At 40.1% G+C, this 11,873-nt stretch overlaps 1 protein-coding gene across 1 annotated transcript in view; it reads left to right on the top strand.

Moving 5' to 3' along the window:
* atp6ap2 (ATPase H+ transporting accessory protein 2) overlaps window positions 1–11,873 on the top strand; it is a 44,518-nt gene that overhangs the window by 18,954 nt on the left and 13,691 nt on the right. Inside the window, exons 4-6 of the mRNA XM_020527810.2 lie at window positions 8,074–8,169; window positions 8,677–8,814; window positions 10,987–11,040. Of these exons, the coding sequence (XP_020383399.1) occupies window positions 8,074–8,169; window positions 8,677–8,814; window positions 10,987–11,040 (288 nt within the window). The remainder of the gene's footprint in view (window positions 1–8,073; window positions 8,170–8,676; window positions 8,815–10,986; window positions 11,041–11,873) is intronic.

The raw sequence follows: 11,873 nt of genomic DNA, 5'->3' as shown, positions 1-11,873 counted from the left end.
TTGGCCTGCTGTGTTCATCCAGCCCTGCACCTTGTTGTCTAAGACTCCAGAATAGTACATTTCCTCCTAGGTGCTAGGGTCAAGGCTGTCTCTGAGCAGTTACAGGACATTCTAGAGTGGGAGGGTGACCAGTCATTGGTTGTAATGCATATCGATACCAACAACATAGCTTTTCAAACAAAAAAGGATGAGGGCCAAAAAGCAAAATATAGGGATTTCGGAAGCAAGTTTAAAAGGTAGGTGGTGAGCTGTGAATTACTGCCAGTGCCATGTGCCAGAAACAGCAGGATATATCAGATGAATAAGTGGTTGGAGTGTTGGGGGAAGGGGTTTCATATTCCTGGAACATCGGGACTAGTTTGGGGGAAATGTCAGTACGAGCTGGGCTGTTTGAACCTGGACAAGGCTGGAACTGTTGTTCTTGCAAAAGTACTTGCGAGTGCATTTAGGAAGGGCTTAAGCTAAAGCGGAAGGTGTTTGGGAACCTACACAGGGCTTCACCTAAAGTCTCAACTCTCTGAAATGCCATAAGAAATCAATTTGCAATATGAGGAATCTTGTATCTGCCCACAAAATTCCTGTCACTTTTCCAAATCATAAATCCCTATGGTTGTAATTTATTACTCTTGTAGCACCCCTGTTTAATATGTACTATCTCTTCAGCCTGTATTAGAGAAATCTAATTCCTGTACTCCAACCATTTCTGCTCATTTGGTTTTTAAGCGCAAATGCCGTAACATCAATGTATAATGATAGGAATAGAATATTTGACTTTTAAAATGGATACATAATTTTTCCACATGCTGCAGTCCAATTGCTGACTGTCCACTAACCTGCTATTGATTTTATCTGTCTTCCATTGTCATCGTCAGAGTTATAGAGAGATACAGCATGGAAACAGACCCTTTTGGACCAACTTGTCCATGCTGACCAGATCCTGCAAAAATCTAGTCCTATTTGCCAGCATTTGGCCCATATCCCTCCTAAACCCTTCCTATCCATATACTTGTCCAGATCCCTTTTTAAACATTGTAATTGTACCAGCCTCCACTTCCTCTGGCAGCTCATTCCACATATGCACCACCCTCTGTGGAAAAAGTTGCTCCTTGGATTCCTTTTATATCTTGCCCCTCTCATCTTAAACCTATGCCCTCCATTTTTGGACTCCTCCCACCCCCCACACCAGGGAAAAGACCTTGTCTATTTATCCTATCCATGTCTCATAATTTTATAATCTACTAATAAGGTTGCCCCTCAGCCTCCGCTCCAGTGAAATAGCTCCAGCTCCCTAGAGCTCAAACCTTCCAACCCTGGCAACATCCTTAAATCTTTTCTGAACCCTTTCAAGTTTCACAACATCCTTCCTGCAGCAGGGAGACCAGAATTGCATGCAATATTCCAAAAGTGGCCGAACCAATGTCCTGTACAACTGCACTGTGACCTCCCAATTCCTACATTCAATACGCTGACCAACATAGACACAAATACCAAATGCCACCTTCACTATCCTATCTACCTGCAACTCCACTTTAAAGGAACTGTGAACCTGTTATCCAAGGCCTCTTTGTTCGGCAACATTCCCCAAGACCCTACCATTAAGCGTACAAGTCCTGCCCTGATTTGCCTTTCTAAATTAAAGTCCATCTGCCACTCCTCAACCCATTGGCCCATCTGATCAAGATTCTGCTGTACTCTGGAGTAACCTTCTTTGCTGTCCACCACACCTCCAATTTTGGTGTCATCTGCAAACTTACTAACCATAGCTCCTGTGCTCACGTCCAAATGATTTCTATAAATGACAAAAAGCAGTGAATCCAGCACTGATCCTTGTGGCACACCACTGGTCACAGGTCTCCCATTTGAAAAGCAACCCCCCACCACCATCCTCTGTCTTCTACCTTTTAAGCCAGTTCTGTGTCCAAGTAGCTAGTTCTCCCTGTATTCCATGTGATCTAACCTTTTATCTACACTTGACGACACCCCTCCTTCAATCTTGATTTGTTTATTCATCTCTCTTTACACTCGCATCATTTTTATTTGACATTTCTGAAAACTGTCCTGATGTAAGTTGAAATTCATGCTGCCAGGCTGCTGCTTGCCATTGTACTTTGTTAAGCATTAGCATAACCTCCTGTAATCTGGCTTTATCATTTTCTTTCTAATTACTCGGATTGTCCAGACATTAAAAATGACAAGTCTGCTGTTGTGTTGTGTTGCGTTGTCTTGTTCCTTTCTACACTTGCACTTGCGCTCACTTTCAGGTCCACTGGATAATAGAGAAAGGAGGAAATCGCCAAAGAACTTGCCGCCACCTCCCACCCAACCTGTTCCATTGCCCTATCTGAAATTCTGTGGCAAATGAGTGACTTCGCTGGAATCCAGCTGAAGCCAACTTAGTGCACACTGGAAATTGAACCAGGGAACCTTTGTCTGTACAGCTGAGTTCTGTCATGTAATGCATTTATCTGTTGCATTAACAGAATAACTTGTGTGTGGAGTGTATTCATAGTTAAAAGGTGACTGAAATACTTCATTTCAACAGTTATTGTAGCCTTGAGTCTTGTTTCAATGTTTCTCAAGTACAAATAAGTCATTTGTTTTATTTTTGATATATTCAGTTTGAACTTATTTCATGCTACAGAAAATTCATAATACAATGAGCAGTGCTAAATTTTGTCTTACATAAAAGGAACTTCAAATACGTTGAGTTAAATTAGGTTCTTAGGTTATTACTTAGAGATACTCATAAAACTGAGGTGCAAATAGATTTCTTTTCCCCCAGGGTAGTGAATGTATAGTGTTCGCTACCCCAGAAAGTTCTGGAGGTTAGACTATTGAAAGTATCTAAAGAGAGAAGTAGGTAGATTTTAGAAATGTTAGCAAGTGGAGAGCCAGCTCCTCATTGCATGATAGAGGAATTGAGGCTTGGGGCAGATCAGTAATGTTATCGAATAGTGGGGCATCTTTATCTTTATTTCCTGCTCCCGTTCCTTTTGCTCTTGGTATTAGCAGTGTGGGAATAACTGATCCAGTTAAACTGGATGGATGATAATTGACTTTCAAAATGAATTATGGAATTTTTAATTTGTGCAATTTAGCTTTGAGTCCAGTTTGATGTTTGAAATATATTAATTCAGATTTACAATTCTGAAAATAAGTTGGCCTTCCTAGAACTAATAATGAAGCTTTGAAATAGTAGCTGAAGCAAAGCTTTACACACATTTCGTGGTTACTTGTGTGCAATATACAGTTGGAAAGAAGCTTCCTGAAGATCTGCTACTCTGCCTGAAGTTAAAATAATCGTTAATATAGCAACTGAACTTTAACCACATCCAAGCTATTTTGAGGGGTAGAACAGGAGAGTAAAAAGGAACTGGTGAGGTGCTATCATTCTGGTCTATTTCTGTGCTTTCCAAACCTTTTCCCAGTGTGACCCCATTCTAATGCCTCAGACATTGTGATCAGGGGAGTCAAAATTTTGATACAAGAATTGAGATGGGGGGGAGGGGGTAGCTGGTGTTAATGGCCTTAATCCTGGTGTTAATCCTTACTGGCAAAGAAATGGGGCTGTGGTGTCGTGGTCATTTTGGGAAGGTGGTGTGTTGATGAAAGGCATGGTCACTCAAAAGGAAGCACCTACCTTTTACTAGACACTTTACCAGATTGCTGCTGCAAAAAACATTAGAGTAGTCCATTAGACAGAGGTCACAAACAAAAAAAATAAGAATTTAAAGGGGCTTCATAGCTGCTTGAAAGGAGACTTTGCTGCACTCCATCCATGGCTGCCTTGGAGCTCTCAACCCCAGGATCCCATCATGCAACTCAAGCAGACATTACCCACGGTTTGAAAGGCACTAGTTTGTTTATTATACAGACACAATTGAGCTATATGAAATTGAGGTGCATAGACAGGGTAAGTAGGAAGAAACTTTTCCCCTTGGTGGAGGAATCAGTGATCAGGGAGCGTAGATTTTAAAGTAAAGAGCAGAAAGTTTAGGGGAGATGAAGAAAGTCTTTCACGCAGAAGGTGGTGGGAATCCGATCTTGCTGCCTGTAAGAGTGGTAGGCAGAAAACCTCATAATGTTGAATAAGTATTTAGATGTGCACTTATGCCAAGGCGCATAAAGCTATGGGCCAAGTGCTGGAAACTGAGACTAGAAAGTTAGGCGGTTGTTTTTCATAGGCACAGATTTTGCGGGTTAGAGTCTTTTTTTTGTGCTGTTGATCTGATTCATTAGGACCTTCTGTAAGTGCACATGTGACAATTGGAATTCACTGGTTCAGGAAGGTGTTCTAGGTTTGCTAACCCACAAGTATTCTTAAATGAAATGTGGTGAATTTATATCTATTAAATGATTGTGTATTTTAGAATGCAAAGAGTATCTTTTCTATATTTTTGATTGTGGGCTGGAATGGGAAGAGTGGCTTTAAAGCCAAAGGATTGCTGTACTTGTTATTAACAAGTAACCTAACACTCGTTGCGAGTATGGTTTACATAGTTGTATCTTCAAGCAGTAGTGATTTGATTTATTGTAGTCACATATACTTAAGTACAGTGAAAAGCATTGTTTTGCAAGCAGTACAGGCGGATCACAGCAAACAAGGACATAGAGATCAAAGGGCACTTAGAGTAAGGCATACAGATTACACTGCACAGGAGGTGCGCAAGGCAAGATGAACATTAGCAAGATCAAAATTATTTGAAGTCCATTCATCAGTCTAATGATTGCAGGGAAAAATCTGTTCTTAAACCTGTTGGTGTCTGTGTTCAAGCTTCTACATCCTCTACCTAGCGACAGAGGTTGTAGGAAAGCATTACCAGAGTGGGAGGGGTTTTGGCAGCCTTTCTATGGCAACGAGCACACCTAGTTTTCAGATAAGCTGCAGCCAAAGGTGGTGTTTTGGCTGGCAGCAAATAGCTGACTAGTCTGTAGACTAGTGACCAGTTTTTGACAAAGGCCTTCTGCCTGCCAATAAGAGTGGCTCCCAGGTAACTGAACAGCCCAAGGGTGTGAACATTTTGGCAAAACCCATCAAATCTAAATAGAATAAGAAACTGTTTTGGTCCACAGTAAAAAGCCTGAAGGTAGCCAGTTTATTTTTCCTTCTCAGTTGTCATAAGCTCTGATTTTTAATTGAGCACTCAGACTCTTTATAAATATTAACCAGTCACCCCATGCCTCCTGAAGACTAGTAAAATGAAGGAGAGCCAAGGAGCGGCACGTCCTAACGAGCCAAAAGGACCATATCTTGTTCAACCCTGTTAAACAAAGACCATTGATCTTCTCAGCCTTTCCTCCGCTTTTCTTTTCTGTATCTGTGTGTAGTGGGGGGAGTTGGTTTCTAACTAGCAATTATGTCAATGGTTTATAATTAGTGATCTGTACGCTAGAGTCCATTTATAATAAATCTAGGTTATTGTTAAGTACATGGTCCATAGTTTGTTAAACTGATCTTAAAGACAAGTAAGTTGGGGAATTTTGCATTTTAAACTTTTGCGATGACTCTGACTCTGGAAGAGTCAGTCTTGATTTCCAGCATCCAGCCCAGTGAGGCATAGCAAGAAGGATTTTAAATCAAGTGATTCATGAATGGAGGATGGGCACCCTTCTTTTAAAAGTAACGTTTTTGAAAAGCATTGTTCTAGTTGTATTCATAAAACTACCAGTTTATTGCTCTTGAATGCATCTAGAATTTTTTTAAAAGAAATAGTCATGTTCTTTGCCTGGTCATGTTGGTTCACAGTGAGTTATGTTTGTGATTACATTTCATTTTAGCTCGTACCTAAAATGTAGGTAGCATAGTTGCAAGCATATTTCTGTTGGAATGTCCTAATTTGTGCTCAAAGTAAAAACTGGAGTTTGTCAGCTGCAAATGCATGCCAGTATATTTTTCTAAATTGAGCTCCTCATCTTAAGACGTATTCCCAGCCTTGCCTTCTCTCCAATAGGATTAAATTTCTCTACTATCCCTACGTGCATCCATCAATTCCGACTGCCTTCTTGTATGTATCTTAATGCCATTCCTTGGAATTTTATCCCTAATTACCTCCATTTAAGTCTTTTTTGTTTCTAATCTCAACTTTTCAAAGCACAATCTTAATCCAACCTTTTGGTCACTTCTCTTGAACTTTCTGCCTATGGCTTAGCTCTGCTTCCGTGCGCCTATTTCAAGAGCATATTTGGAGAGTGTCAGAAAATTTCAGAAGTACTATATAAATGCTTGCTGTTGGAGTTGTGTTTTTTATTCGCTCGTGGCTTCTGGGTATCACTAGCATGTCAGCATTCTTGTTAATTAGAGCCTGTCTCTCGTTGTCCTTTAAGGTGGTGGTGAGCTTCTGCTTTGAACTGTTGTAGTCCATGTGATGTAAGTATACCCACGAAGCCCTTGGAGAGGGAGCTGCCTTGTCCTTCTAGATGGAAGTGATTGTGGGTTTGGAAGGTTTGTCTCAGGATCTTCAGTGAATTTTTCCAGCGCAACTTGTGGCTAGTACATGCTGCTACTCCCGATTGTCAGTGGTGGAAGGTGTGGATGTTTGTTTGTGAGTATGGTGCCAGTCAAGCAGGATGCTTTATTCTGGGTGGCGTCAAACTTTGTGTTGTTGGAGCTGCACCCATCCAGGCAAGTGGGGCATATTGCATCACACTCCTGATTTGTGCCTTGTAGATGGTAGACAGGCTTTGGAAAATCAGAAGATGAGTTACTTTCTGCAGTATTCACAGTCACTGGCCTGCTGTTCTTGTTACTGTGGTAATGTGACGAGCACATTTGAGTTTTTGGTCAATGGTAACCCCAGGATGTGAATTATTGAAGACTGTAATGGTGAAGCAATTGTATATCAAGGAGTAGTGGTTAGATGATCATTCCCTGGTATTAGTGTGGGGGTGAATGTTGGTTGCCAGTTGCCATCGCAAGTCTGGATATTGTCCAGATCTTGCATTTGAGCATGGACTGCTTCAAATCTGAGGAGCTGCAAATGGTGCTGAACGTTGCTCAATCATCGGCAAAAATCCCCATGTGACCTTATGATCGAGGGAAGGTCATTCATGAAGCAGCTGAAGATTGTTGAGCCTATCTGCTACATTGGACGTAATCCTCTAATATATAAATTGGCAGGAATATTACATTTCATCTAAATTATTGACTCCTGCATATGTTGTTGTAAATTTGGACTATAAATTATTTCATGGAAGTAATGTAAACGTAAGTTAAATCACTAGAACCTCATTGAAAATCTAGAATGGTGGCAGCACAGCAGTCTAATTCTCCTTTTCTGGCTTGGGTCAGCCAAAGAACAATTGATGGTTTGTGCTTGCAGTTTTGTTTATTTTACAGCATTGCTAACCAACATTAGGACTGCTGTCAATGACAGCAAGAATGCAAGTCACAACTAGTATTAGAATTATGTCAGCTCAAATAATCAACTGTCACTCCTTAACTCCCTCTGTCCATACGGGGCTACAGTTGCATCTTTCATTGTGTCCCAAGGTGACACTAGAATCTGGTGAAAGCAACCAAGTTGAACATGTGCTCCATTTTTCTAAGAACTGAAGGGGAAATGTAACTTTAGTAGTATGCAACCTCAGGATTTATGTAACCGATTTGCTTTGATAAGAACCCACAGCAACACTTGTTTCGAATTCTCATTGTTGTATAAACTGTGAATGGCCCTTTTGAAATGTCCTCTGAACATAAAGGGGTAATTTGTGATAGTTACGATTGGTTTAGCTGTTAACTCCAGTTTTCCCTCCACTTTCATTCAAATTTAGGCTTTTGCATGCTGCAACAAGAAATTGCTCAATGTTTAGCTGATACCAGGTATGTTTGTCAGATCAACAAATTGAATAATTCTCTTGGTCAGTAATTCATATAAAAGCCATGGTTTGTCACTATTTTAGCTGTTGTATGCAACTGATTAATTTGCAGCAACTTTTTGTACTGTGTGGTGGGGACAGATGACAAATCCTTGTATTCAAATTGTTTCTGAACTTTTATTCGTTTTGACCTTCTACGGGAATATATCGGAGCTTAATCAGAACTGAATGACGGCTACTTTTTCTTTTCGTTTGTAGCCAGTCCCTTTCACCTTGGATAGTATCTCAAATTCTATCCACTCGCTGTTCTCTGAAGAAACACCGGTCATTCTGCAGTTAACTCCTAGTGAGGAGGTGAGTTGACAATGTGAAAAGTCATTAGAATTTGCTCAGAATTTGCAGAAGGCCCAGGATTCACTTGGAAGTATTTGCATGTTCTACTTGGTGCAATGAATATGCTAAGATAGAAATTCCAATATGGCATCTGCTCCAGCTGCATTTTTATTTTACTTTTGCAATTTTTTTTTCTGCCGTGCTAAAGATGATTGCTGGATTATGGTTCTACGGGCATTGACTGTTCTCCAGTACTTGGATTTGTATAAATTCATTGAATTCAGTTTTTCAAATTCTGTCAGTCACACTGACTTCTTAGTGTTCACTGCACACTTGAAAGAGATTTTGACTGATCAGGATTAGGAAACAAGGATGACTTCTGTCCAGTGCAGGGGACACACGTGGTTGGGAGGTGATTAGTGTTTGGATAAGAGCAAAATTGACAAATCAGTAACTGAATTTTAGGAGCTCAACATTTAATTTCTGAGAAACTAAATAATAACAAGGTTAATTTGTGGAATTTTTTAGAGACTGTACATGGTGGGAAAGGCAAATACCATTTTTGAAGATCTTCCTGTGACATTACGACAGATGCGAAACCGCTTGTTTCAGGAGGACTCTGTTCTGGGCTTGCTTCCTCATAACAGTCTGAATAAAAATAATGAGGTAAGAGGAAGTAGGGGATTTCATTGCAGGTACTTTGCCTTGTGTCAAACCTACAAAACGATAACCAAACTATAGGGCAGTTCTAGCTGGATAAATCGGGAAAAGCTTATTCATTTTTCCTTTTCCCCTCCTTATCACACCTGTACAGCAATTGTCAGATATGCTATTTTAGCTGGAGATTTGGTCCGTAAAGTTTGGTGTTTCAGCTTCCTCCTAAGCTCTTTGGACTTGGAAATTTGAAGTATGCCATAAATATGGAGATTGCTTGACTGAGCGTACCATTTTTTTCAAAAAATAAAAAAAAAAAGAAATGGTTTGTGGATTTCTTCATAGCTTGACTTGTAGGCTCAAATGTCAGAAATGCAACCAACCAAAAATTATTCATGTGGAAAACACTTGATAGGGGCTTGTCATGGACTTCACTATGCCACTTTTATACACCACATACTAACCTACTGAAGAGGTTAGACAATACAAACTACTAATAGTTTCAGTACACGTTAAGACCTGAATCATCTTGTATGCCTAAATTTATGAATCAAAGTTGTTGAAAAGGCTTATCGACAAATAATTAGGTGCCTATCATTCGACTGAATTCTTTCAAGGTAATTTTAAATGTTTTTGCACTCCTTCCAATTCACCTAAAGACAACAATCCCCCCCACCCAGACTACACTGTATTTGCCATCCTGAGTGCTTCCTCCCAGTGCTGCTTGATATGCAGCTGAGGGAGGACAGTATGTGGTAATTGATAGGTTTCCTTGCCCATGTTTCTCCTGAAGCCAGGAGACTTTGTAGGTCTGGAGTCAATATTGACAACTCCTAGGGCAATTCCCTCCTGACTGTGTGAAACACATTTGCCACCCCTCTGGGTCTGTCCAGGGATGGTAATGGTGGTGTCTGGGATGTTGTCTGAGGGGTATGATACCATGAGTCACTACATCAGGCTGTTGCTTGATTAGTCTGTGGGACAGCTCCTCCAGTTTTTTGGCAGTAGCCCCAGATGTTAGTGAGGAAGACTTTGCAGAGTCAGCAAGGCTACTTCTGTTGTCTTTTTTTTTCTTAGCACCTAGCTCAAAGCCAGGTGATCCATCTGGTTTCATTTCTTTGAGACTTTATAGCCTAGCAAGCCATTCCATTGTATCAATTGCTATTTCAGGGCAATTTAGAGTCAGCCACATTGCTCTGCTGTGGGTCTGAAACTGACAATGGTTTCATGGTAGGCTCTTAATTCCATGGTTTGTTTTTTTTCATTGGATTCAAATTCCACCATCTGTGGTGGGATTCGAACCTGGGTCCCCAGAACATTAACGGTGTTTCTGGACTAATTGTCCAGCAATTTAATACCACCTAGGCCATCCCCTCCCCTAATTGTTGCACTGATTTTTATTTAGATTATTTGTCTCTACTCCGTACCATAGAATCCCAACTGTGTGGAAGCAGGCCATTCTCCCCATTGAGTCCACACTGACCCACCGAAGAGCATCCCATGCAGACCCACTCCCTACACTATCCCTGTAACCCTACCTTTCCCATGACCAATCTACCTAACCTGGACATCCTTGGACTGTGGGAGGAAACCGGAGCACCCAGAAAAAACCTACACAGATATGGGAAGAATGTGCAAACTCTAAACAGTCTCCAGAGGGTGGAATTGAACCTGGGTCCCTGGCACTGTAAGGCAGCAGTGCTAACCACTGAGCTGCAGTGCCACCATTTACTTTTTAATATGTTAATTATGATGCGTTATATAACCAAAGAATTCTCACTAGGTAGTGCTTTGGAGGAAAAGATTTTTAATATATTCCAATCCAGTCCATTTGCGTCTTAAGGGTTTGGTGCAACAAATATTTTGACTTGTCATTGTGTATCAATAATTCAAAATTTTCTTTCAAAGATATCTGAAAAGAATTCTTGAAGCTTGTATCCAGAAGTGATCTAAATGATTAAATTGCCTCAAATGGCATGTGTTAATAAGGCATTGAAACTCCTATGGATATAACCTAAGCTGATAGAACTTTAACATGCAAGTTCTCAATATGCAATTAATGTAGACCCATGTTTTATTGCAGGTATAGGGAATTTTTAAACAGTTCCCTATAGTATAATATGTAATATTCACTTAAATCTATTTCTCCTAAAGGATTTCAAACAGCCTTGTTTTGTTCATTAGGTTGACCTTCTGTTCCTTTCAGAATTGCAAGTTCTTCATGATATTTCTGCATTGGTAAGTTAGAGATAAGTTCATTGAAGCAAAAGTGTCACTTTTTAATGCAGATTGCCATTAGCAACAACAGTTTTTAAAAAATTGCATTTATTAAATTAAGCCCATATACAGGTGACCAACAAGTGTGACTTTGAATGCTGTGTTTAGTGCTATTGGCTGAGCACAATACTTTCTAATTTGCAGTAATTTTCCTGATTGTAAATAACAGGAAGCTCTTTGAGCATAACCATCTGGTTGTGAAGTTAGCCTTGTTTCCTGCAGTGTTAAGCTTTTACATGGTATTTTCAGTTTTGTTCTAACGACTTTGTATTTACAGCTAGCGTATCTCCAGCAGTGACGTCTCTTCCTGTCCCTGCATGATCGCCATTGTGATAATCCATCCTTGGGTTTTTGTTTTTCTCTTCTTTGCATCTGACTCTTAATGACAAGACAGCAATGCTCAACCCAATCCTCTGCTTCTAGATAGGTTGACTGATACAAAGTTGTGGAATAAGTTAAAATGTGCTCCAACTGAACACACCAGGAAGACTAGATTGGTTTTCAGCCTCTGCCATATATGTATGTACACTCTCTTCACTGATACCACCTGGTATCAATGTACATTCAAGTTTCAAACTCCATACCCAGTCAATCACCTTACTTTTTTTAATCTATGAACCCAGTCTAATTAATCTCAATGTCCTTCCATAAACCTTAATTCATTCAAAAATCTGACATCATCCACACTGTGCTCACTTTTGGTTGTCCACTGTAGCAACTTTAGTTTACATCACATCAACATTGTAAAATGACCCAAAGCTATCCAGAGGAGCGCTATTAAACAAAATTTGGTT

The sequence above is a fragment of the Rhincodon typus genome, chromosome 11 (assembly GCF_021869965.1).
Source record: "Rhincodon typus isolate 14 chromosome 11, sRhiTyp1.1, whole genome shotgun sequence".
Lineage (NCBI taxonomy): Eukaryota > Metazoa > Chordata > Chondrichthyes > Orectolobiformes > Rhincodontidae > Rhincodon > Rhincodon typus.
The sequence above is the reverse complement of the archived record's forward strand: the minus strand, read 5'-3'. Positions and strand labels throughout refer to the sequence as shown.